Source organism: Nipponia nippon, unplaced genomic scaffold, assembly GCF_047370975.1.
Source record: "Nipponia nippon isolate SJK-2023a ecotype South Korea unplaced genomic scaffold, ASM4737097v1 scaffold_4, whole genome shotgun sequence".
In the NCBI taxonomy this organism is placed as follows: Eukaryota; Metazoa; Chordata; class Aves; order Pelecaniformes; family Threskiornithidae; genus Nipponia; species Nipponia nippon.
The window spans coordinates 42,464,287-42,492,211 of record NW_028262358.1 but is presented as its reverse complement, the minus strand read 5'-3'; the positions used below and the strand labels follow the sequence as shown (position 1 = coordinate 42,492,211).

Here is a 27,925-nt window from a genome sequence, read left to right as displayed (position 1 = left end):
TGTATCATGGCATTATTTTGTTTCTCCATAAGTTCTCAAAAGGCTTATTTTAATAAAATACAATTTTAGAATGAAATTTGATCTGATAGTAGGTCTTAAAAGACTTTCTATTAAACTGACTGAGGGTGGTACACATGCCATATAATAAAGAGCTATAATGAGGGTACACGAGGGCTATTTTCAGCCATTAATAATGTGAAATCAATACATATGCTTTTGTCCTTCACCAACCTAGTCACACTTAAAGTGGATGTTTAAATTCTGCGTGATCCACTGTAGCCTATATTGGAGGGGTGTTTTCCACCTTTATATCACTGTATTTGAATCAGTGTTTGCATTTAAAAGGGAACTTAAGTAGCTTCAGTTCAGAGAAATTGTTATGCGTCACTCGGTGAGAAACAAGTGCTTTTCTTATTTGAATCAGATTATTGCGAAGTCAAAGGCATGCAGCACTCACAATCCGACCCAATATTGCCCAGGTCTTGTGATAAAAATAAATTCACTTGGTTTATCATAGGAGAGCTTTGCTTTTGCTTAACAGCCATCAAAAAGGAGCCCTGTTCCTTTTTGAAAGCTGAAAGTATTTCTATATTTCTGTAATATGTAGCATCAGACCAATGTTTCTGAGTAGTAACAGAAGTCAGATCTTTTCCGTTGAGGATTAAAAAAAAAAAAGAAGAGAGAGAGAGAATTACTAAACTTGGACACTTGTACTTTCAAGGAAAAAAACCCATATATTTCATTTTTCATTGAATCTTATTTTCATTTCCTACACGATACCTCTGTTCCTATATATTTCAAACACAAGCTACCAGTTTTGCGAAATCTACAGGCTTAAAGCCTTTATGTGTGTAGTCATATCATTTACATACAGCATGAGCAATGGCAGCATTTTAACATCTAAGCAAATATATGCCAGAATATACATCATATCAACAGATATTAAAGAACATGGTTTCATGACAATCTAAGTCATGCTATATGCAGCGTGTATGTTTGTAAGTACGCAATCTATGCATAACTTCGTGTGTACTGGCATGAATTTGTGTGCACAGCAGCAAAGGTTGTTCTCTTAGATTTTATAGAAAGAAATGGATCTGCACTTCAGTTCTTAAGTTGCCAGTGAGACACCTCTTGCAGTCAGTAATTAACATCTAAAAATTAAAATTCTTGTCAATACCAACACTGGTTTTAGTCAGATTTTGATCAGCTGTAGAAATTGAAAACCAGGATTATTTTAAATTTTATTGTGGCCAAGGTGTTTGAAACAGGGGTTTTTTGCTTCATCTTGAAATATGTAAAAATATTTCCAAAAGGAACGGACCTTTCAGTTTATGTGAAATGATGTACCTAGACACCTTCTGATTTTGCAGAATTTTGCAATAACTTGTGTTCATTTTGTGATTTCTTTACAGTGGAGCTAATTAAAAGAGCCTTCCAATATTAAAATTGGAATTTATTTTATAAAAATTCCTAAATTCCAGTGGGTATACTAAAAGCCAGAAGATTACTACATAAATTAATCTGCATAATCATTTTAACTTGAGACTTGTTTTCCTTCTTGGTCTGAAAAATCTTACTTGATAAGAGGGCAAGAAAAATAGAGGTGGAAAAATATTAAACTGTAACTTATTCTGTAGTCTTATTCATACAAATGGCTTCAATTCAGTGTTTCTTGATATGCAAGAAATATGTGGTTGGGCCCTTTATAGGCTTGATTTTTCCAACCGTAATACATCAGCAATTTTCCTTGTGAGTTATTTTTTAAAATCATTGCCATCCCAGCAGTCAAGCTACAGGCATTGCATGTGTGAAGGTACAGTCTCCATCAAATATTTGGCTTTCTGTAATGCTTATTTTTGCAAAATATAAATATTCATCTAGATCAACAAAGCATGTGACCCCAAGTGTAACTTTAAGCATGACAGGAGTTCAGTTAAATTAAAAAAAAGAAAGTGACTAATCCTGCAGGATATTCTATGCTCTGGCCTTTGGCCAGCCACATATGAAACTATCTTGTAGGGCTGAACCTGCATATAAGGTTGAATAATACACTTTTAAGTGCACAGGCACCTCTTGATTTTGCCTTCTTGCCTTCTCAGGCATGTATTGGATGTATACATCAATCAGCACTGACAGAAACAGTAATTTATTTCTCATTGTTTGATTAGCTGAAAGGGTTTTCAGTCTTCTGTGACTGAAAAACTATATATCTGGTATTTATAGCTGGGATGGAGAAAAATGTCATAGAATGTCATTTATAGTATTTGGCTCATTCTTGGAGAAAGAATTGTGTGCCTCTGCCATAAGTACACATCTGGAATTAGGAGGAAGAGCATTTTATCTTTCCCTATGTTACAAGAAGCTGTGTTGGCATGTTCTTTGGTGATACGTGCTCTTAATACCAAACATTATGTCTTGATGGCAACAGGAAAAAGTGAAATTCTGTACTGTTAAAATATTCATATTAGTTTTCAAAATGCTTTTGGTTCCTAATCGTACCATTGTAGTGAAACTTCTCACTTTAAAATTCACAAGCTGTGGATTGATAAGTCCATTAGCTTGAACTTTTCATTGTTCATGACTTTATGTAAAGTTAAACTTCTTATCATGTTTGTGTTTATGTATATTCCAAACTGTACTAAATACTGTTTACAATTCAGCTGTAGTAATGTAATTATAATAATATAATAATTTATAAATGTAGTCATTATAATCAGTTATCCACCAATGTAACAGTATATCAGTAATTGTTAATGTAATTATTATTGTCTATAACCTTTCTGAAAAAAGCTTTTTTTTATTTTAAATTTTAATTAATTTACTTACGCTTCTGGTTTCCTTCTGTTCACACACTGAAAATACTGTCTTTGTAGACATGGGACTTTAAAGTTCAGATAAAAGCCTAAAATATCTCTCCATTAAAAAAAATATCTTCCAAATTCTTTTGCAGTTTACTTACATTTTTATCTCCTTTCTTTTTGTTGTCTACAAATAGCACTTGGCCACATATTCGAATGATGTATATTCTTAAAAAGCAGACTTTTTTATGGCTTCCATTTTTGTTGCCATACACATTCCAAATACTTTTCCAAAGTCCTAAATGGGAATTTCCTTACTTTCAATAGGTGGCCTTTATTCTTTTGAACACCTATGTTGTTGTCCTCCTGTGTCATTTTATTAGCTGTTCTACATTTTCCTCAGTCGTGATTGTTTTCCTGGGTGAACGGTTGTTTCTCCTCTTCACATGTCAGTGTACAGAGTTAACTGTATGTATTGATGTAATTGAAATAATGGTGTGTTAATTGAGGGCTTTTTAGTATACTGTTTCCTGTGAAGAATCAAGAAAATAATTTGAAGCTTTATACATTTGGATATTAGCTATTTACCAAAAAAATGAACTGAAGGGCCTAATTCAGTAAAGCACATTGGCATTTGTTCTAGTTCATCATAACTTTATTGCTTTATTTTGTCAAGGGAGACAAATGCCCAATATCCATTTTGTGTCAGCAACAGACAGGTACTAAATCCTCAAATATTTCAGCCTAAATGATTCTTGAGAATGCACACAGCTGTAAATTTCATGGGTTATTATAGAGTATTTTAAAATCTAATAGTTTATTTGAGGAATGATTTTCATTACTGTTTGATTAAATCTCTTTCTGTATTTTTAAGTACCTTGTTTTGTGATGAATGGGAACCAAATTAATCCAGTCCTAACCTTTGTATGTAATGCAGCATTCATGCCCAGCAAAGTCAAACAAGAATGTAAATCCTGGATTATTTGTTAAATGTTGCCAAGCTCATGCTTCCATATTTATAAATCCAAAGTTAAGTTTCATAATTTTTTTTTTAACCAAATAACTATCTGCCAAGCACAAATCATATGTGCTTCAGATAGATTGGTGGTTATAAATTTTCTCTTCCCTTCTCTCTTTCTTAAAATTAAATATGGAGATTTTTGTCAGGGGCTGTGGGGTTTTACTTGGCAGCCTGTGATAATCTGCTCCCATCTGGCCTTTCTACAGGGGAAAAGGTGATGCAGGATGATGAGTTCACCTGTGACCTCTTCCGCTTCCTTCAGTTGCTTTGTGAAGGACATAATTCAGGTTTGTGGGCAGGCTGCCAGTCAGCTAAGCCAAGGTGATGGTAACTAAAGATAAAAGCTCTTCATCGCTGAAGGTTTGGCAGCCTTCATAAAATATTATGAAAGGTGGAGTAGCTGCTAGACTGTACATGAAAGGAAAATATTTATGTGGAATTAAATTGCCAATTTTTTTAATCAGCTTTAACTTCGTAGAAAAGATAATGGTTTCCAAAATGATGAGTTTTTGATCTTGACCTACTAGGAAAGGTAAATTTATATATGAAAATGTACATGGTTTATAACTTCTAGTCAGTGGAGATTCAGAGGAAAAATATAACAGGAAGGTATATTTATTGTTCTTTGGCATTTGTATGCTTTCTGGTGTACACTATTTGGCACTAATGTCAGTTAGAATTGAAATTATGTGAAATTACAACAACGTACTCAATACCTTTCTTGAAGAAGTAGCATCTATTTTAAAAATACAAAAAAATTAAACAAATACATGATATTAAATGTATTTTTATTATTAAGTACATTTCCCTGTGTTCTCTGTGTCATCATGAGGGCAGAAAAAGAAAAAAAAAGATAATTTTTTTTTTTTTAGCCATTGGACATGTTTATGAGTTTGTAATCAGAAGTTGTATCATTATGTGATTTAATTTTGCTTTTGCTTAACAAAATATATACTAGGTGTAATTATGTTGATATTGATGGAGTTCTAGAGATGTAAATTAGTCATAAATGAGATGGAAAATAAAACCAAGTTAAAGTTCTACAGATGAAACAGATAATCAAGCTTCTGGCTTCAGAAGTTCACTGGTATGTGATCTCTGCAGTAAAACACTGAAACTCTTAAACCGGTTTGTTGCCAAAAAAAAAAAAAGAGTTAAAAAAAAAAATCATTCCTTTAAGCTATACTTTCCTAGATCATGTTAAATCAGAATTAATTTGAAGGAGTAGTTTTGTAAGTCTTTAACAATTAAATAAATATAAATTAAACTTTTATTTGAAATTTTAGATTTTCAGAATTACCTGAGAACTCAGACTGGTAACAACACAACTGTTAATATTATCATTTCCACTGTGGATTACCTATTAAGAGTTCAGGTAGGTTAACTTAAATACTGATTAATTAGATGACAATAATGACTTGCATCTATACGATATTTTCCTTTTTTTTTAAATTTATTTAATTTATTTTGATCATAAGGCAGAAATTTGTATGTGGAGACTCCAAATTTCTTAATTTCTCCGTCATTTCCTCCAGCAATACACGGTTTGCTGCTGCAAAAGTTCTGTTTACAGCAAAATCAAACTTCATCCTTATCACAAAATGTTCAGTTTTATGAGAGGAGCAGATTTATTTGTCATGACATTTATTCTGGTCACTGTAGCCCATGTTGATGAGAAAGGCTGTAATTCTCCACTGGTTACAGTTCTTTAAGAGTTGGTATTTATACTGTGAGAGTCAAAGGTGAGAAAAGAGATCAGGCAGAAGGTAGATACATGCTTAGTGTATCAGTGAGTACCATTAGCCAGTTGTTGACTGAGACTACCCTGTGACTGAAAAGTTTTTTGTATTGTTCAAGTTAAGCTTCAACCAGCTGCTTTTTCATCCATGTTCTGATTTAGTCTGAACACTGGTCTGCTGTATGGATAGTCATGGGATGGCATGGAGTGAAGCATGAGAACAGCGCATCATTTTCTAAGGAGACAAAAAAAACACAGAAAGAAAAAAACAAAAGCAGATGGCTAGATTAAAAACCCTTCAACCCTCTAATTTGAATTATCTCCCTAATCTTTAAATATGAAAACATTACATTGTCACAACCCAGTAGAAAGTAATGAAAAAAAATCTAATTTGTTTCCAGACTGGAGCATGTGAAAGACATGAAAATATATTTTGTGATAAATGTTAATCATTTTTACCTATTATTCTCATCTTTCTGAAAATCACTGCACATAATAATATATTTTGTTGTGTTTTTTTAATTTATCCAGTTAAGTTTTCCCTTTAGCCATTTATTTATTGGGTCTGAGAATTCCAAGCTTTGAAAATTGGTGGATTTTAAGTTGCTGCTGTTATCAATGTTGCTTTTTATCCTTATGCATCCTGTAGAAGTTGTAGGGACAATACAATGTTTTTCATTCCGTTGCTTACTTGGTTGAAACTTTAATAAGGTCGCCTTTGGGGAGGATGGAAAGAGGACAAATGTTGCGCACAAAGCAACATTTGCTCCCACTATTGACTAGATGTCAAGCACGCAGTATGGAGAGAGATTGTTTCATGAACAGCATGCAGGATGGTAGTACTACTGAGTACTCCTTTTCAGAATGCAGGCGGTTTTATTTCTAAAAGCAGACACAAACAGATCTAAATGTTTGTGTTTTGGGGTGTTTTTTTATTTATTTATTTTGTGGTTTGCTGTGGGTGTTTTTAGTTATATGTTTCAGTTTATTTATTTTCCTATTGATTCCCTTGAGATGAAACTACAGTTCCTGAAGTAATACTTGAGAATCGTTGGGGGGTCATTTAAAACCTTTATAAAGTAAATACTTTTCAGAACTAGAATGCTATCTAATGTTATTTTTCTTATCTTGATGAATAACTGCTTAGAGGCAGTTTGATTACATAACCTCTTTGTGCTTCTTACAATTGTTTTTTAGGAATCCATTAGTGATTTCTATTGGTATTATTCTGGAAAGGATGTTATTGATGAGCAAGGACAACGAAATTTTTCCAAAGCCATCCAGGTTGCAAAACAAGTTTTCAATACTCTTACGGAGTATATACAGGTAAATTAGTTTAATTGGAATTTTATGGATTTGAAAGAAAATTAATCATACTTTTGGCATGAAGACATAAAGTAGCTAGATATAACATAGATAGAAATATAATCTAGATGCATTTATGCTTCAACATTATTTTAGTCCATTTATTTAAGTAGGAAGTAAAGTTTTGAAATACATATATAGCTGTCACTACTCTTTTAGGAATCTTAGCAATTTAATCAAATTTACAGTTATTAGTAAATAATTGTCCTTTGGTTGTTTGCAAGATGGTAGTTGTTTGGTTTGGTTTGTTTTTTTTTTTTAATTTGGCCTAGACGGCAGCAATGTTATCCACTTTAAAAAGTCTTCACTTTTAATACACTGAGAAACTAAGGTCTATGCAAACCATAGTTTCTATTTAGTCAACAGAACATTGGATTGTACTTTCTGTCAGGAATAAGGCTATTTTAAGGCATCAGTGCTGTGTTTGAAATACTGAAGTCACACACTACATTTCAGAATTGTAGAGATGTACTTGAGGTGGACTTCGCCATAAATGAGGTTGGGATCAATTCTGTCAAAATAAAAATACAGCAGTTCTTCCATGATATGTTAGGAATTCAGTGGAATTGAGTTCTGAATTAATTCCTCTTGTAAATCAGTCAACAATATTACAGTTTGTTTCTGCATATAATAAGCAGGTTAGAGAGAATCTCATTACTGTTAGGTGTCAATTGTTTTAATTCAAATGAAAATCATTATTACAAAAATAGTATTTTTATAGTTCATGAGGATGAAATGTGATAAGACTGAATAAATGTCAGTAGAGGCAGCTTATATATGTATGTGTGCATGTATTTAGTGTATACATATTTGGCAAATCACAGCATTGTTATCTGGCAAAGATCTTATTTGTTATCGTTTGAGGCCTCAAAAGATTTTTGTATTCCTGGTTTTCAGGAGTTGGAATTTTCGGAAGAATATTCTTTAGCACTGTGGTCTACAACAGCTAGAATATGCTGAGGAAAAAAGAAATCAGGATTCTGATTCTCTAATCCCTTATGCCAATTTCGCATTAACCTTCTATAAAATTATTCCTGATTTACAGAACTGCATAGGGAAGAACCAGCTTGAAGATTTGTACCCCTTTAGCATTTGCAGTTTAAAGTTGCAAGCAGATATATTTTTTTGTGGTTCTGAATTAGTAAATTGGGACTTGGCTAAAACAGGCAGAATGGTTATTAAGTATAGGCTTTGTTTACAGTCAGTGGTGTTATTAAATAGCTAATTCTATATATGTTTAATTTTTCATAGCAGTTTCTAAAGGACAGCCCTGAGTTATGCACTGCCTGTATATCTTCCTTTTTGTTTTTTGTTGAGTTTCTTGCAAATAAACTCTGCTTTGCTTTTTTTTTTTTTTTTTTTTTTTTTTGTTGCCTGAACAATAGGGCCCATGTACTGGGAATCAGCAAAGTCTGGCACACAGCAGGCTATGGGATGCTGTAGTTGGTTTTCTTCATGTGTTTGCCCACATGCAGATGAAGCTGTCTCAGGTATCTTTTTGTTTCACTTTAAGTTACTAACTTTTTTGTAAAAGATAAACAGACTTGTTAACATGTTTGAGTCATTAATAACAACAATTTATAGGGGAAATATGAGGAAAAATAAGAAACATAGGTGATAGAACACAATAGTGTTGAGGGAGTAAATTACAAAATTGTAGTGGGTGTCAATAGCAGGCCTGTAATTGGAATACTGGCCACAGGCACAAAGCTGATTAGATCAAGCTGCAGATGAAGTGTATGACTGATATTCAGAAAGAACTAGCTAGTTCCTGTCTTTCATACCAAAGTTCTGTCACAGTGTTTTCTGCAATTTTGCACAAGCCTTTTACGCAGGACCCATCTTCATTGATACGTCCTGGATTGAACCCTAGTTCATCCTTATTGAACCCTCGTTCAAAATGTGTCTGCATCTAAGCCTTTTCTACTCCTAGTACAGAAAGAGAGTAATCAGACCTTAGAATGGGTGAATTGCTTTTGGATGCGAGTACTCATTTTATAAACTATAGAAATAGTGTAGGGGACTGGCATAGGCAGCTCTATAGGGGGTTAAAATTAGGTGAGAAGAATCCTACCCTTAAGCAGTGCATTTTTCAACTTCTTACCTTTTTAAAAGAATTAGGCATCTTAATTGAATATAGTGATTCTAAAATTTTACATAATTTGACATTCTCAGAGAAAAGTGTCATAAACTTGTAAAGGTTTTAGTTGTTGTTAAGGAATACAGCTCTGAAGGCTCTGAGGTTTTTAGATTTTATTATTTGGCTCCAAATGTATCCAAGCAAGTATTCCTCACATAAATTAAAGTAGTCTTCCTCAAATGATTTTCCTCCCTGCCCTTGGGATTTTGTGGCTGAAAGTAGGCTGATTGCTTAGATTTGTAGATTGTGCTACAGGTATGCTTCTCATTCTTTATGGCTAAATAGATGTAGTCTTCCAGGAAATAGCATCACAGTGAAACCTGGTTTTCAAGAGCAATGCATTGAATTTCTACTGAAGTGTATTTATAAGTGCCTGTAGGTACTGTCCTGGTTTTGGAACATCTTTATTATTTTAAGAATTGAAAAAATAGTCAATGTTTGGGTAGGCCACTCTGGTGGCTATTGTGCTTTCTTCCGTACCACTAAAGCAACATGAAAAGCGGTATCTAAGTAGTTATTGGCAGTAAGTCAAACACATGGTAGCTATGTGCTGATTGAGAAATATGATGTGGCTTTTGGTAAGATTTGTTTTTACAGTAATGACAAGTTTATAGTCTCAGCTTTTCCCAGAGTGGCTTCATAGCACCATTTGATTACTGCATCTAGAAAATAATGATACTCATCCTGCCAGTTTAGAGAGAGCCAAGAAGCTTTGCACAACAAGATCCATTGTAGTGTGTGGAATTACTCATGCTGTTCTGTGGGATTACAGAAACACAGTCTACTCCAAATGTATGATAGTGATGGTGTCTTTCTCTTGTGTGGAGCTCAAGCTCTTGGTTTTTGGGACCTCCTTTAGGGGGCCAGCAGAGCCTTGGGAAACACCAGAATAGGCATGGGCTCTTTTGTTCATTTATATTTATTGCAATATTTTAATAAGCTTTTCAGATTCTATTGAAATACCAGTTTTCAAAGGTGTAGAGTGTGGCTAAATGTATTTATAAGGAGTTGCCATATGGCTTTTGTCTGTAACAGGCGCCTGCCTAGGCTAAGTATTTGGTTTTTGTTTTAGATCAGGAATTCCCAGAGCACTTTTGGAGAATATTTGAAACAAGATGTAAATAGGAACAACACTAAATCACTGTTTTGTTTGGTGTTTCGTTTTTGGGTTGGGGGTTTTTTGTTGGGTTTTTTTTTTTCCTTCTCTAGTCTTGTACTAGGAAGCAACAAGGTGATATTGGCAATACTTCTTCAGAAATCTCGGTAAGGCAGAAAATGAAAGTAAAATTTTCAATCTAAATGACAAAGATCATCCAGGTTGTAAGCACTTTTGAAGTAAGAAGATTTATAATGAAAACTTACAAGACAAATCAATTAGAAATCTTCATTATTTTCAACTTGTACTGTTTTCAATCCAAGATCTAAATTGCCATAAAGTACCTTGAGTTTGTTGTACTAATCACTGAAGTCCAGCAGTGCTCAAGTATGCCTTATCAACGGCATGATGCAACAATGTATCTCTGAGGAAGAAATAAGTGGTTGAATAAATCTATCCAGATAGACTCCAGGTTGAAATCATTGGCAAGTGAAACAGTAAACTTGATAAGCTGAATGAGATAAAAGATGGCTAAAAGAATCAATATCATGCCTATTTAAGGACATACTAATGGAAGTTTATTAATAAATATTTTGAAATTTTATTTCTACTTTTCTTTCTCCCAAAAAAAGTTCAGTGGCCTATAATGGAATCACTCACTTTGAATCATGTTACACTTTGAGCTCTATGTGCTGCTGCCATTGTTTTTACAAGTCTTCATAGCTGTAAACTTGATTACACCAACAGTGACAATATTTTAGCTGACATAAAACATTACAAAGGCATCATCTATGAGCTTGACATGTCCAGTTATTGCTTTAGGTTTTTTCTTCACCTTCAGTTTTCACTTTGTCTTTATTAAATTACTGTCTTCTAAAAAGATGATCATGTAAATATTTGATCCTGCAAATGTACTGTAAGGAATCAAGCAATTAAATGTATTTTCACTGTATTACTAGCTTCTTAATTTCGAAGTCTCGTTTTTACAGGGTGAACTATGCATGCACATATATAAATGTCAAAGAAGTTAATAGATATCTTATTATATGCATTGTGTTCATTATTTAGGATTCCAGTCAAATTGAATTACTGAAGGAATTAATGGATCTTCAGAAGGATATGGTTGTCATGTTGCTGTCTATGCTGGAAGGTAGTCAAAATTTAGTTTGAAATCCTCTTTCACAGTTGTTCTAACAAAGTTTTACCTTTGTGATTTTCTTCATGTGAGAAATAATGCTCCATTTTACTTTGGGTTTTTAATTTTCATGTCTCAATTGTGAGAAGAGTTGTTAAGTCTTACAGTGAATGCGAGATTTATATAGTGTAGTTGATATAGTTTATATTAATTCTGAATGTCAGAATTGTATAAAATCCAGCTCTGGCAGAAGTTTTACTTTGTTTCCATGAGCTTGGCTTCTCTTTTGACTTAGGTGAAAAGTTTTTTTTAGTATTAAAATTGGAATCCTGAGTTATAGGAACTGAACCATTTATCAGTCATTTTATTAACACCTTTACTCTATTGCATTTATTTTGGTAGTGATCTTAGGCATAAAGAACAGGCTTTGATTCATCTAGTGACTAGGTTCAAGGTCTTTTATAGCCAGTCCCTGAAATTATGATTCCCCAGAGAATGTGATCATTGTCAAGAAATGCTACTATTTCTTTAGCTCATTTATGGTATTCTATTAGTGCTTCCAATACTAGACTAACCAGACATACACATAGATGATCCAAAGATCTGTTTTTCCTTTTTGCTTCCTACATGTATCCTATCACATTTATTTTCTTGAGAGAACTGGGAGGGCAGTAAATGCAGCATAGATTGCAGCGTAGTATGCATTGCTACTGCTTTGCTTATAGAAGGTCACTGAGAAGCAAAGTAAATTCTTAGTATAGTAGGCTGCACTTCATGAGTAACCTACTGAGCTATTCATCCTAACTAATGTGACACTAGTTCTGTCTGTGTTGCACTATAGTAAAATTCATAGTACGCTGCCTCATGTTTAGTACTATATTAAATGTAACAGATGTTTCTCTGTAGGGCTTGTTAGTTCTTCCTTTCTTTAATGGCAAATATTTAGTCACTTATGTTTTTTTCAAGTCTTAGGCTAGTGTTATTAGCAAAAGATTTCTGATTTTACAGCTATCTCTCTCATGTCAGTGTGTTAGCCAACAGTTTATCATTCGTACTGTTTCACTAGTCATTATTATACACTTTTCTTTGCGAAAACATTTGCTCCCATCAGTATCTCTAACTTCATGTCATCGCATCTAGGTAATGTTGTGAATGGAACTATTGGCAAGCAGATGGTCGATATGCTTGTGGAATCGTCCAACAATGTGGAGATGATTCTGAAGTTTTTTGATATGTTCTTGAAATTGAAGGATTTGACTTCCTCTGATGCATTCAAAGAATACGACCCTGATGGTAAAGGGATAATTTCAAAGAGGGATTTTCACAAGGCAATGGAAAGCCATAAGCATTACACCCAGTCTGAAACTGAGTTTCTGCTGTCATGTGCTGAAACAGATGAGAATGAGACTCTGGACTATGAGGAGTTTGTGAAACGATTCCATGAACCTGCCAAAGACATTGGTTTCAATGTCGCTGTTCTCCTGACCAACCTGTCAGAACACATGCCCCATGATACCCGCTTGCAAACTTTTCTTGAACTGTCAGAGAGTGTGCTGAATTACTTTCAACCTTTCCTCGGACGCATAGAAATCATGGGCAGCGCGAAGCGCATTGAACGAGTTTATTTTGAAATAAGTGAGTCAAGTCGGACTCAGTGGGAGAAACCTCAGGTAAAAGAGTCAAAGAGACAATTTATATTTGATGTTGTAAATGAAGGCGGGGAGAAAGAAAAGATGGAGCTTTTTGTTAATTTCTGTGAGGATACCATCTTTGAAATGCAACTGGCTGCCCAGATCTCTGAGTCAGATCTGAATGAAAGGTCAGCAAATAAAGAGGAGAATGAGAAAGATAAGCCTGAAGAACAGGATCCTAGAATGGGTTTCTTCTCTCTCGTGACCATGAAGTCAGCATTAGTAGCTCTCAAGTATAATTTAATGACTCTTATGAAAATGCTTAGCATGAAGAGCCTAAAGAAACAGATGAAAAAAGTGAAGAAAATGACCATGAAGGACATGGTCATGGCTTTGTTTTATTCCTATTGGAGCATTTTGATGGGCTTACTACATTTTGCTTGTAGTGTCGTTCGGGGCTTCTTTCGCATCATATGCAGTTTGCTGCTTGGGGGAAGCCTCGTAGAAGGAGCAAAGAAAATCAAAGTGGCTGAACTGTTAGCTAATATGCCAGATCCCACTCAGGATGAGGTGCGTGGGGAAGGAGAAGAAGGGGAGAGGAAGCCAACAGAAGCTGCATTGCCTACAGAAGACTTGACAGATCTGAGAACTTTATCAGATGAGAGTGATCTACTCTCAGATATATTTGGTTTGGATTTGAAACGAGAAGGTGGACAGTATAAATTGATCCCTCACAATCCAAATGCTGGTTTGAGTGATTTACTGAGCACCCCCTCCTTAGCTCCAATGCCTGAGGTGCAGGAAAAAATCCAGGTAACTATCTTTTATTTCTGCTGTGTGTTTCTCTCTTTCATATGTTAAGTATAGTCTTGAAACAAAACTTGAATCTCTGTTTGTCTCAGTTTTGTGACATGTTTTTTAAGGAATCGCATATAATTACTGGTGTTTACCCTCTCTGACATCATAAACTTGAATTCCCACAGCCCTCTCTAAGTACATGGTGGTTTGATTTGCTTTTAATTCAGTGTCTAATTCTCTTCACTAATTGAAGGATCAGCTCTCAGTGTTTCAATTGTTGGTTTTTTTTTTTTTTTTTTTAAAAAGCCTAACATTCTGCACTCTGTGTATCCCTTTAACTAACTCTGTACTGTATAATAGTGGTTAGACACTTTTTTTAATCTGACTTTCTGTAGGAGCAGGTGAAAGAAGACGAAAAGGAAGAGAAGGAGGAAACAAAATCTGAACCTGAGAAAGCAGAGTATGTATTAATTTAACCTCTGATCCTATGAAACGTGGTTTCTTTCACTGAAAAAACAGCTTGGTTTGTACTTATTTATTTGCCTTAAATTTTGTGTCCGTTCACATTCCACAGTTAGGATTTTTTTTTAACCATCCTCCACATTTGCAAAGAAATGCCATGTAAATAGCATCACTCAGAGATTTTGTATATTTCCCTCTTCCAGCAGCATCCTTTGTAATGTCGATTTAGTTTCTTTTAAAATGTGTTTGATTGGTTAAGTTTTTCTTGGCAAGTCTGAAAGGTAGAAGAGAATCTCTTGGAAAAATTGTAAGAGCACCTGAGTTCGAGAGACTTGTTATCCATCAGTGGTAGAGACTGAATCTGTCTTGCCCCTCCCATTTGCTATGACCTGTTTTGAGTTATTTGGATTTTGCAAAACCTTAATATTCCAATGTAATTTTCACGAACTACTGAGTACTCTCACATCTTTATAAAGAACAAGTGTTAGCATTTGATAAATGAGAACTTTAATCTTTTTAGGATGTGTTAAAATCTAATGTTAATGAGATTAGCTCAGAATAAAAATAGTGGAAAGCAAAACATAGTGCTTAGTTTTAACCAGTAAAAAGTATGGCACTCCATCCCTGTATTTTATGGTTCCTGATACATTTACAATTCTGATATATGCAGAGTTTCTGTAGCTGATATGTCACTGTCAAAATTCTAAGTGGGTCCCTTAGTCTCAAGCTGTATCCTTTTTGCTCTCCTGGGATGACACACTTGCCCGTAACAAAAACTCTTCTTTCTAATCAGTACAGCAAATTTCTAACTCAGTATGACTTTGTGAAGGAGAGTCTTGCTGACTTTTGAAGGTCACTTCAATGTTGATTGCTCCACTCGACTGTGTGAGTTGCAGTGATACCTGTATTCTCTGTGAGGAGTGCGGTGCCTGGCACTATCAGCTGTCCTGAAGCCACTCCTAACATAAGACAAGCCTTCAAGTGAACTTTCAAGTGAAAGTTTGTTGAGTGTATTCTAGTAAGAGAAGCAGCTTAGGACATTAGTTATTCTGTTTGTAGATAGGTACAGAGAAATTAATAATGTAACTTATAAGTTGCCTCTCACTCTGGTTTGGCTTCACATGGACTTCTGTGATCCTTTCATCTATCATGCTGTCAGGTCAAATTAACTTCTAAGATTCACAGTTCTAAGTTCACAGTTCCTCAGATCATGTGTTTGGAGAAGGCCCGCTAACCATGACTCTGTAATCAGGCAGCGTGGCAATAATCACACATCGAATGCTGTCGAGCTTTCTTATTCCTGTCTCCTCCTGGAGTGGGTACTCAGGTGGGCAGAAATGCAGAATTTAAAACTTGAGGTTTAGCTTGTAAATGCAAGAAGAACCAAAGTTTTCTGCAACCTTTGTGGGAACCAGATAGTTCAAGTGCATGAAGTTGGAGGGGAGCACTTAGACATATAGGCACTCATACAGTCATACTGATGTCAGCTTACAGGCGTTTGTCAGCGCAAGTATTAGCTGCACAATTATGAAGCAGACCCTCAGGTAATAAGGTTGTCAGATTCTTGATTAGCTGCCTCTACCAGTTAGCATCCTCACTTCAAGGTGCCAAACCAGTAAGTTTAATTATCTGTAGACTTAACCAGACTGTCACCCTTGCCAGTGCTTTGGGCTGAAGAGGGATATGTCTGCTTGTTATTCATGTGTGTGAACTGCATGAGTCATGACTACTTGAGCCTCATGAAAAGACTCAATGGCCTCTTTCAGGATGTGGTTTTAATTTTTTGTTTAGCAATTTTATTAACTTGACATACTATTTTGGCTTCATTTGTGTCCTAAGAGGAGAAGATGGAGAAAAAGAAGAGAAAGCCAAGGAAGACAAAGGGAAACAGAAATTAAGACAACTTCATACTCACAGATATGGGGAACCAGAAGTTCAGGAATCAGCTTTCTGGAAGAAAATCATTGCATACCAACAGAAGCTTCTTGTAAGCTGTTCTTTAGACTACGTGTTTAGCTGTTGGCAGGGATGTGTACCACCATATTATTCTACCAATGTAAAGACAAATTTGCATCTGATGAACCTCATTTTTCCATTCACCATCATCTAAAAAGGACATAAAGGCAAAGATTTAATTTGAATGTTAGAGAAAATAAACACACAAATAACTTAGTAGACAAGATATTAATTCTTAGGAAGACAACTATTGTCCAAAACCCAGACCTTCATAGATGCCTGTCCATCACTGGAAAACAGCCATGCATTTTTATGTGAATAAAATGTCCTGAATTTTCACAGCAGCTTGTGAGTCTTGTAGGATTTGTCTTTCCCTGAGAGACAGCTTTGGGAAATGACAAGCTCTCCTATAAAAAGAATTTATTAAGATACAATCCTTAGCCTAAAACTCATCAGAAAAGATGTTACAGATTTTTTTTTTTGTGAATTAGCAAGTTATTATTTGAGAAACTTCTCAAAACCTGTGGAAAATAAGACTAATTCAAATAGTATAACTGTATCTGGGAGTGTCTCAATAAAATATGATATCCCTGAGTTTGCTGTAGAACTATTTAATATCTGTGCTTTTATTAGTTAGGAGATTCCACACATATTCTGTGAGGCTAGTGTGAAATGCAAAGCAAAAATACACTTTTGCTATATATCTAGTAGATCCAATTGTATAGGGACAGCCTACTTCTAACATGAGTAACATAGCAAAACTACAAAACTGTAGTCACAATCTTAATAAGGAATTAGGTGTTTAAGTTTTGGTTTTGAACTCAGTTTCATTTTTTAGGCTAATCATGTAGCAGTCATATGAATTTCATTTAATTTTTCTAATAGCCTCATTTAATAATTCACTAATAGTCATCTATGGTTAGTGCTGAAAAATGGAGGAATTCCCATGTGAGAGTTAAAGCATTCAAAATGTGTGCTAGAAAGGTTTGTGAATTGTCAGGAAGGGAAAAGGTACCTTTCTGCAATCCTTTTGATAGTATCATAATGTGAGAGAAGCTTTCTACTCATGGTACTTAGGTCACAGATGAACTTCTTGCTGATCTGGTAAAAACGCAGTTGATTTTGGAATAGAAAAAAATTTAAAATATAGTTATAAGCAGACATTTTTGTTCCTTGGTAAAAGTAACAATTTGCCATATGCAAGAATATTGAGGTACAGGGAAAACAGAGATTTCTGTATTACTATTACATTACTATTACATTGTGATGTCTCTGTGTTGTCTCTAAGTGTATTGAGAGGATAATGAAAAAAGTGTAAGAGGCAATTAGAAATCCTTCATCCCTTTCTACATGGAGTGAAACAAAAGGTCCTTTATCCATTATTGCACATATGCAGTAGGAGAGAATTTGTACAATACATCACTCAAAATGTTTGGGTTTTTTCCTTATTTTTTTTTTCTATTTATAATTGTATTAAAAAGCTCCATAGGGGAAACAAACAAAAAAACCCCATGCAACAACCTAATAATGATTGTGGTATCATTATTAGGCAAAGTGTATTTATATTCTGTTTCTGTTTTCAGAATTATTTTGCGCGAAACTTTTACAACATGAGGATGTTGGCGTTGTTTGTTGCTTTTGCCATCAACTTCATCCTGCTTTTCTATAAGGTAAACTTGTCAAAATATTACTTTTCCAGTGGTATACTGAAAAACATTCAGGTTTTGTAGACAGTAAACTATGGTAAAACTGCCTAGCCTAACAGATTAAACACCTGCTTCATATTGCCACTTCAGGAATCTAACACAGTGAGAGCTGAAGTGTTTGTGTGAAGTAATAATAGACTTCCAGTACACAAATAGCTATTTACAAAGTTCTGTGCTGCGACAGAAGCGGCAGACTGAAAGGCATACCCATACCTCAGATGCTCCATTTCACAGTACAGTGACCTAGCCAAGCCCAGCCTTCACTGGCCACTTAAATTAATACATGTCAGCTAAGATGTTTTCTCATGCCATTATGCTCCCCTGAGAGGGTGTGTACAGCAAGAAGTCACATCATCTTAAGCTGCCTAGAATATCTCTGATCTTTGTCAAGACTTTGGGTGTCATTAATACAATATAGAGTCTTCAGACTTGAATCAGTTTCTGATCAGCCCTCCTGATAAAGACTACATGTGGGAATGTCAGGAGTTGACTGGGTTTCTTCCGAGGGGGCTATGCCCTTTCTTGAATTTAAGGTGATAAAATTCAGCATGGACCAAATTTGCTGCCGTGGACAGAGTGATAAAAACCCCAAAACTGCACACTATCACAGATTGGTGTAACAAGACAGAAGGATCTCTGTGAGGTATTCTCTGTGGACATTTTTATGCAAAAAATTCTTTCTTCACAATTATATTGTCCTTGGTATCGTTGTTTTCAGTTATACTACTTAGCGTGAAGTAGTGTAAAACTCCTGTCAAAGGAATACAGCTGCAATATTAAGATTAAGTGGTTTAAACAGGTCTCCACCTCTGCTGTGACAGAAGAAAAGGAAGTTCCTGCGGTATCTGCTGGTGAAAGTACCAAGTTGAACAGCCTGGAAAGCGACAACCAGAGGGTCATTGCAGTGCATTACGTCCTGGAAGAAAGCAGTGGCTACATGGAGCCCACACTGCGGATTTTGGCCATCCTACACACAGTCATCTCATTCTTCTGCATCATAGGGTATTACTGTTTGAAAGTAAGAAAAACTGAACATTGTTTTTTCTTCTAGCTCCCAACTTTTTTATCCAATGAGTGGTATAAATTGGAACAAAGTCATAGCAAGTTTGCTTAAGCAGGTTGAGGGACCGTGTAAAGAAATACTATTCTGCTAGTGTAACCTACACAGAAATTGTGCATTAGGTGATGTGTGACTTCAGGAAGTTACAGGCCAGAGCCTGATTTGCTGGTCTGACACTGGATCATAGGATCAGCATTTGCACCATTTCCATGTCAGCCAGACAATTACAGCAGTAACCTGTATCAGAAGCTGCTTGTGACTGCCAAAGACAAGCTGTGAACACGTGGCCAGAAGAAGCTAGATGACACTGTCTGCGTTACTAGTCTGTCAACTGGGTCATTTGAAAAGCATGCAGCATTTTGGACTACCGCTACTGCATGTTGTGGCTATAGACAATGCCTACTTTTCATACACACTCTGGTGTCAGTGTTTTGGCAGGAACTTAAGCATCTTTTGAAGGAATATCTTGCAGAAGATCTCTGTTAGGGATGTAAGAAATAAAGATGCCACCTTTGTTGGCAAAATGCTGCTTCTGGTTTAGGAAGGCCAAATGCCATAAATCGCTGGATCTGGGAGGAGTATATCTGAGATGCGCTTCCCTCATTTTTACACTCTTCCTGAGGCAAAAAATATAGGTCAAAGTGCAAGATAGTACTAAATTAAATGAACCTTTGCTATGACCCAGTATGGCTGCTCATTTGTCCTTACAATTGTAATTTCTTTATTAAGCTTTTATGTGATCCTTGATGTTTTTCTTTTCCTCTTTTAATGGATAATACTTTTTGTATGCTAAAAAGACACTGCATCTGCATTTGTAGTTGAGGCAAATGGTCATCATACTGCTGCATTAAGTGGTTGATTTTCATCTCTACCTTAAGTGTCTCTGCAGGTCAATAAATATTGAAACACATTTTCCTGTTTCACTGGTTGGCATGCAGCATGAAAGCTTAGATTTCTGGCTTTTGAGATGTCCTCTTTTCCCACCTCATAGCTTTTGTTTTTCCTCTATGAGTTTTTATGCTACTTACTCACGTTGTTTTTTTGAACTACGTTTATTCTTTGACTAGAAGGGAAAGGCATTATTATCATTATTTGCCATAACAAATTGCCTTCTTTCCAATTCTGAAACCCTGAAGTAAAGACCAAATATGGTTTCAGTCTCTGTCTTTAGAGATATACTGCTTTCAAAATTAAAAATCTTCATAACTGCAGGTCTGTGTATGATATGTTTGATTCTGGAGATTGCTCTGCATGAAATCCACTAAATTTTTCTCAATTAGCTGTCTGAAGATAAGATTGGAACTATTGTTATTGTATCTAATGCAATCACCATGTTGCTTTGAGTAGTCTAATTTTTATTATTGCTATTTCAGTGTACTCATGTCCAGTCTTGACTAGTAATACAGTCAAGGTGGGTAATGCAGGGTGGGTGAATTTTGGGGACCTGTAAAATATAAAATTCTTTGAATGCCATCCAGCTGATGAAAGAGAGTTGTAGGTAAAGCCTGATCCTTATTGCTCAGGTGTCTCAGCTGCTGGCAAAGAATTACAGAGCACAAATCAAGTATATGGAATATGAATGTGATTTAAGGATTTTTCGGTTTACTGCTTCCAGTCCTTCTTTGCTCTATGCTGTGAAACTACTTTGCTTCCCACTGTGAAACCTCAATAATTCTTTAAAAAATGAAAGGCAACCTCTAACACCTCTGGGTGTCAAAATGCAATCCAAAAGTGTAATCCCAAATTAATATTTTGGAACCAGAATTTCTAAGCATTTAAAAATTGTTTTTATTTTAGCTGTCTTTCACTTGACTAGCTCTAATAGCCCCATAGCACTGAAGAACTATTTTTATTTGAAGGATCCCTTTTCAGGGTTTTTGGCCATCTTTTACAACTGTGTGGTACACTGTAGTTATACGATGCTGAATGACCTGGTCCTTCTGTATCTATACCTTTGCAATGTTCTGGGCAATTGTCAAGTCTTTTAATTTTTTTAAATACTATTTTTGCTTTGTTCAGTTTTCATCCTTAATTTTTCATAACAACCAGGTTGTCTTAAAAATTTGCAGACATGTCAGTGCATTTTAAATAATTCCTGGTATTTTTTTCAACTGCAGGTTCCACTGGTTATTTTTAAGAGAGAAAAGGAAGTGGCAAGGAAATTGGAATTTGATGGGCTGTATATAACTGAACAGCCATCAGAAGATGATATTAAGGGACAGTGGGATAGACTTGTAATCAACACACAGTGAGTTTTTACCTACTCTATCTCTTTATAGTTTTGGAAGAAATTGTTCTTCAATCTCCACAATTATATTGTTGATCATCCAGCTTGTCCGAAATAAACAATTGTGAGGGATGTATTTCTAGCAAGGATATAAAAAATATTTCAGGCACCTGTTGTGCTAATGTTTACTATTACTTTTTAATTTTATTCATTCCCAGGTTTTTGCTTTAAAATTATTTCTGTTCCATAAAAGAAAAAAAATGGCGATTCATTTCTTTTGGCAAGCACAGTAATGGTTGTGTATTGCTGTCAGTTCAAGAGTGAACTGTGCTTTGCATCCTTTTAGCATCTCTTGAAGGCTCTCCTTTAGGAACATATTTAAAGTCCCAACTCTCTGCCTGGTGGGACTGTGTGATCCAGCTGCTTTAGAACCCTGTCTGCAGGCATTGGCTCTGCCGCTCTTTCCGAGCCACACTGACATGGCAGGCTGAATGCCATTTGGCAACTTTCATTCCAGTGACTTCACAAATGACTAGCTGGTGATAACAACAACAAAGAGTCTCTTAGAAACAAAATCAGTATGTAATTTTTATGATGTCTTAGTAAGTACTGCATCTTCTCATGATTGTCTAAAATATAATCTCGTTTATCTGTGTTTTTCAGGTCTTTTCCAAATAACTATTGGGACAAATTTGTGAAAAGAAAGGTAAGGCTTATTTTTAAAAATATATATGACATTAAAATAAAGTTTTAATGCATGTTTATTTTCATGTTTGAAGAAATGTGGACTACACTTCTTTGAAATATAACTTTGATTCAGTGTAGATTTCTGTATTTACCATTTTAAAATACACAGAATTCCTTACTCACGTCATGCTTACAACTACTTTTGTGTGGTTTGGATAGTTATTCTTTCAAACTTTTTCTACATACAGCTTGTTGTATAAAACAGGAATTCAAATACATTCATGAAATTCTGTGGAGAATTTCTGTGCACACTTGTATGTATATTGCAACATATGTAAATTGTTTTGTCTGTGTATATTTATGTATTCACCTCCATGCACACAGAATAGAGCCCCTCACCCAGGAGAGGGTTAGAAAGGAATTTAATAAGAAGATAGGACAGACTGAGAGGGCATAGTCAGACAACTGTACTGACCAGCAAACTATATACATGCATCTGGCTCTTTTTGTTCCTTACTATTCTATTTTCCCACACTTGTTCCTCCCCAAATCACCTAAATCCATCCCTTTTCCCACCTTTGCTTCCTCTGTATAACATCCAGTAATGTTCTGTGCAATCTCCAAATACTCTTCCTTCACCATCCCATAATGTATCCCACATCCCTTGGCAGTAACCCTTAGTCTGAAAGGTGGTCTGGAGAGCTACTCCCAGTGACTCATCTTGATGGGTTTCACACCTGGACACTGGAGCTGAGGCTCTCCTGGGACAGCCCTGGGAGGGACCAGGCAGGGTGTCCATTCATTGGGAGTCTGTAATTTGTGTTTCTGCCTGCCATTGTGCCCTGTGCTCCTTTATGCTTGAGGAGATGGGCCTTTAATGGGCTGATGGCTCCTGTGATGGGCCTGGGAGTAGCTGGGCAGGGTATTCTTTGGACTCTCCCCCAACCATTGTCTCTCTGTGGTCCTTTGTGGGTGTGCAGATGAGCTTTTATCACGTAACCTAACAACGTCTGTCTCTCAAAATAGTCCTCCATAAGCAGAGACTGTTGAAGTTCATTTCTTATGAACGTTACGTCAACTGTTTTCTCAGCTCGCTCTTAGAAAAGAAATGTTATGTGTGTACCATAGCTTACAAGAATAATCTTCCTAGTGCGTTTTGTCACAATTGAAAAAGAGGGTGTTTATGTTGTTGGATCAGATTTACCCCTCCTTCACACCATTTAATGCCAATCTTGAATCACACTTTTGGAAATATGTCTTTTTAAATACTAGTAGCTCTTCTGCTTCATAACAGTTTTAGGTCAACCTGTCTAAAAATGCTTTGACTTGTGTATTTACTTTGCTGTTGAAAGTATTTTTTTGCATATTTGAAGTTGTTAGATACATATTTCTATCTGTCTATCTAAGCAAAGAGGAGGGAGCTTGCACAGAGTACTCAAGAAAGAAAATAAAATTCTATGTTGCTCCTGTCAATGTAGTAGGTCACGGAAGGTTCCTGTTAAAATGAAAGGAGCATGGTCTTAAATTGTGTGGAAGGTTTGGTACTTTATCTTTGGATGAGGAACTGCTCTGCATAGATTACGTGCCTTCAGATAAAGTATTTTGCAAAGAATGTTTTCTCTATATATATTTATATATAAACATATTTAAATCCCCAGCCTAGTGAATGATCCACAGTCATGAAGCACTGTTTTCAGGCATGGGACAAAGAAGGCTTGTCTCTCAAAATCTGCAAAAATATCAATAAAAATTTAAAGCATTGCTTATTAGAAAGCTGGTAAAATACCACTTCACGTGCAGGAGTCATTCAGTTATGATCTTGTTATCCAAAATTTTGTATTTCTTTGAGTATTCTTTTGAAAATTAAAAGAGACAGATAATATTTAGAAAGCAACTGTGTGTTCAGTGAGAATGAGAGCAAGTAAATGTTCATTTCCAGAAAAGTTTCATATGAAACATGTTAAATTTTGTAAGAAAAAGATGGGGGATAGTTTGAACTCACAAAAAAACATTTTTAGCTGTAACTCTCTGTTCAAGATCTTTTGATTCCTACATAGTCTATGTGTATTATAGTTTCATTGCATTATTAACTAACAAAAATAAGATCATAAAATTATGCAATGGAGCTAGTTAATAAGTGAGAACATTTTTCATTACTATTTCAATGTGAAATACTTCCCCTTAAAAGAAAAAAAAAAATCCAAAATTCCCAATCAAGACGTTCAGGTTACTTAAAAAAACTTTTTAAACAGAACAAATGTGTATTTTTTTTCTTAAAAGGAATAACTAGTAAGGCTGAAATACTGTCTTTGAGAATCTTATTTTAATCAGAGCTTTTCCTGTAGATCGGATATTCAAAACATCTCTTTCCTGTCTGACCTCACAGTGTATTTTTTATCTGTCAGTGATGATATTGATGTAGTTGTTCTCCTTCTGCTGGGTTGCTTTCCTCTTCCTGTTTCGATTAAATGAGTAGGAACATCTTATCTTTGACACCCACCTCCTGCCTCTATTGAATTGATTGCAATTGAGCAGGGAAAAAAAAATATTACTGACTCATATGATAGTTGGAAACAGATGAAAAAGATCGTGTATGTTAAACCTCTTGTCCTCAGAAACAGCTGGCCTACCCAACTGATTCTCTTGTCTGTTCCTCCTAATTTTAGGTCATGGATAAATATGGTGAGTTCTATGGCCGTGACAGGATCAGTGAATTACTAGGAATGGACAAAGCCGCTCTCGATTTTAGTGATGCTCGAGAAAAGAAGAAACCAAAGAAGGATAGCTCCTTGTCTGCTGTGTAAGCATTTGCTTCTGGTTTGTTTGTGTGATTGTTGGGGTTTTTTTTTGGTTGGTTGGGTTTTTTTTAGTTTTGGGGGTTTTTGTAAGTTAAAATCAAGCATTCAAGGTTTGTTATTCAGCTTTGAATTTTCTTGTTGCACTTTTATGTATAGCTGTATAAGATAAATCAATTCCTAAGTCGAATGATATAGTGAATTTATTTCATTATAGACAACATATATGCAGGACTCCAATGTTTTTTATGTATGAAGATTTAATTTAGTGCACAGCTGCTTGAATGCATCACATTCCTACTGTTTTGATAGTGTCATTACAATGGGGTTGAAAACTCCTTTTCATAGTTCTCTCAGTTCAGCTCAGCTGGAAAGAATGGGCAAAATTGGCACTGCGTGTTCTGATTATAAAGTAATGATGGAATAAATTTAAGTGATAGCGACCAGCAAAATCTAGTAAATTGGATGATTAATCTTCATATCTTTTTATAATTTGTTTCCTCTAGACTGTGTATTTGCCTATCATCTGAGAGACAGACTTGAAAGAAAGTCCCTAGACATTCAGAGTAATTTCATTCATTTTCCTTCTTAGGGAAGGGACATCCTCAGGTTTTGTAAAGCACTGCAAAAATGTTTTTTCCAGTTCTATGTTATAAAAAAAAGATACTCGAATAGATAGAATACATTTTAACAGATGGACTTTTAATGCTACAGAGATTCTAGTGTAAGGGTTTATTTATAGCTTTCTTTAAAAGCAACATTTTATCAATGGGTGTGCAAGGATTATATGAGGTAGACAGTGGGACCACTAGTAGATTAGAATTGCATTGAAGCAAGGGCTGATTTTGTAAAGATGGATCTTTAATATCCATCTTTCGTAAAGTTGGATAAATAAACCTGGAGTCCATTTAAACAATTAATCAGGTGCAGTGTTAAGGCCCAAGGACTCTGTGACATTGCAATACTAAATAAAATTTAATATTGTGGCAGAAGTACTTTCCAGAATACTTTCTTACCTGCTGTTTTGCTGCTGGATTATAGTAGGACCCATGCTTGAGTTTAGAAAAAAAAAATTGATTTTTATTACTTTTATTATTGGTATAAAAAGAAAATGAAACTACTTTCCCTTCCCTTTGTGCTCATGAATCATATTTGGGAAGAAATTTGAAATAATGTTTCTGTGAATACTCTTGAAAAAACAGACCAGAATGAAGCAGTTGGAGAAGGCTGATGAAATACTCAATTTCAGAATCCGACCTGAAGGATGCCAGTTTTTTGTTACATGTCTAACATCTACTCCATGTTATATACGTTAAAAAAAAAAAAAAAAAAATTACAACCTCATCAGTCTTTCATGTTCTCCCTGCAGAAATCATTCCATACTTATGACAGGTGAATATGCTGTGGGAAAATAAACAACTATGACAGAAATTTACAGAACCATTTACATAAAATTCCTATGCTTCAGAAAGGTACATGTATCCACTTTTTACCAGTTTCAAAAATGAACACTAATGAAGCTACTAAAACTTAGGCATATTCCAGATTCAACATTTGAAATATATTTACAGTGCAATGAAGAGAGAGGTGGGAAAAGCACTGGAGTTGAACCCTTACTGCACCACTTCAGGGCAAAAAAAAATAAAAAATGAAGAATGGTATGACCTGGTGCGGATCCCAGCTCTAGTGCCTCTGCTTCTGCATGTGCCAGCAGGAGGTGGCCCAGACTGAGGGCAGACCACATACCCACGTCTCTCTCAACAGAGAAGGGAAATGCAGCATGTAGCATTTCCATTCCCATTCCCAATGCAAATGAACCAGGTTTTTCTTCTGTCTCCTTGACCCCTAGCTCCTACTGTTTCTTCCCCTTTCCTGTGGGCAAATAACCTGGGATTCCCTTCCATCTGTCTTTCTGCAAGGGACTCAGAGCACTGTACTTGCAAGTGACCATGCTCCTTCAGAAGCTCCTGCCTGTCCCACTGATATACTGCATAAAAAAATCCTCAGTGTACAGTTACATTTTAACTACGGAAGAGCCATTCAGCTTATGGATGCAGTCTTGAGTATTTTTTAAGTATATATATTTAAATTTATAAATATGTATTTAAATGTTTAAATGATTATTTAAATATAGTGCCTGCAGAGACTTTGTGTAGGATACCTTAAAGTAGTAATCTGTTCTATGTGCTGTATCTCCAAGGCAGACCGGTAACTTAAAGACACCGAGTAACTCATTGTTTTGTTTTGGTTTTTGTTTCGGTTCAATGCTTTCTTTTTGTAATGGTCAGCTGGCACCATTCTCTAGAACATATCACCTGCTGATGTTGTTCTGTGCCTAGCGCAAAAGGAGCACTATTTTGACACAGTGCAATAAAAATGATAATATTTCCTACCGAGTTGACCAATTAATAAATAATGAATATTTCTAATCTGATGGGATGCTTTCTGTTGTACAAATAGTAACATTAACAAATCTTCCTAAACACCATCATTGAAACTCCATTAATTGGTAAGAATGATCATTTTTTCATTAATGATTTTCCTTACAGCTGTAGAAAGATGGGTCGTGTTTCTGAACTGTTATCTCTGTTAGATTAGGCTCCTGAAAGAAGCTGAAAGAACCTTTAACAGAAAATTTCAGTGTCTGCTAAGAAAATTAATCTGAAGAGCTAACTAATTAAAACTAACTCTTCCCAGTTTTAGTGTGTCTGTCATTTTGGAAAAAGGTTACATGCTGCTGCAAGGCTATTTTTCAGTTTGAAGTTAAAGTAATGATAGTGGTTCCTCAGCTGGCAATGCCCTGTAACTGCTCTGAACAGCTCTGATGTATGAACATTAAAATGATTCAGGCTGAAAAGTTCAGAATTTTCTGATTCCAGTTAACATTAGTACCATTTGATTGTCTGAGTGTTGGTTGTTTTTTTTTTTTTTATAAGGGAACTGTTGAAAACCTACTATGTTCTACCTGGAACAGCTGACTGCAGTATGCCTTAAGAAGCTGTAAAAAGTCTGGGTGTTGTTGAAGGTGATGAAATACTAGTGCAGGGTGCAGCCAAACGTAATACAGGCAATTTCTCACAATTTTCCTGTCATTTATTCACATTGTGCATTCTCACATTGTGCCGTTGTTCACCATCACTAAACTCGGCTACTACAACTACAGCGCTACAGTGTATAACAACCTGTTCAATGGTGCAGAAAGAAGTCAAATAAAAATTCATTCAGACTAGGAAATTAATCCAATATAAAACTAACTAATGATAGTCCAAGGGAAATTTGAAACCATACTGTTACTTTTTGATTCACA

At 35.4% G+C, this 27,925-nt stretch overlaps 1 protein-coding gene across 8 annotated transcripts in view; it reads left to right on the top strand.

Moving 5' to 3' along the window:
- RYR2 (ryanodine receptor 2) overlaps nt 1–27,925 on the top strand; it is a 434,903-nt gene that overhangs the window by 390,062 nt on the left and 16,916 nt on the right. For all 8 annotated transcript variants that reach the window (XM_087777049.1, XM_087777051.1, XM_087777048.1 and 5 more), the window contains 13 exons: nt 4,029–4,109; nt 5,109–5,197; nt 6,758–6,886; nt 8,311–8,415; nt 11,230–11,311; nt 12,437–13,740; nt 14,121–14,185; nt 16,027–16,174; nt 17,727–17,813; nt 18,649–18,867; nt 21,027–21,157; nt 21,800–21,842; nt 24,490–24,623. In XM_087777049.1, the coding sequence (XP_087633175.1) occupies nt 4,029–4,109; nt 5,109–5,197; nt 6,758–6,886; nt 8,311–8,415; nt 11,230–11,311; nt 12,437–13,740; nt 14,121–14,185; nt 16,027–16,174; nt 17,727–17,813; nt 18,649–18,867; nt 21,027–21,157; nt 21,800–21,842; nt 24,490–24,623 (2,617 nt within the window). The remainder of the gene's footprint in view (nt 1–4,028; nt 4,110–5,108; nt 5,198–6,757; nt 6,887–8,310; nt 8,416–11,229; nt 11,312–12,436; nt 13,741–14,120; nt 14,186–16,026; nt 16,175–17,726; nt 17,814–18,648; nt 18,868–21,026; nt 21,158–21,799; nt 21,843–24,489; nt 24,624–27,925) is intronic.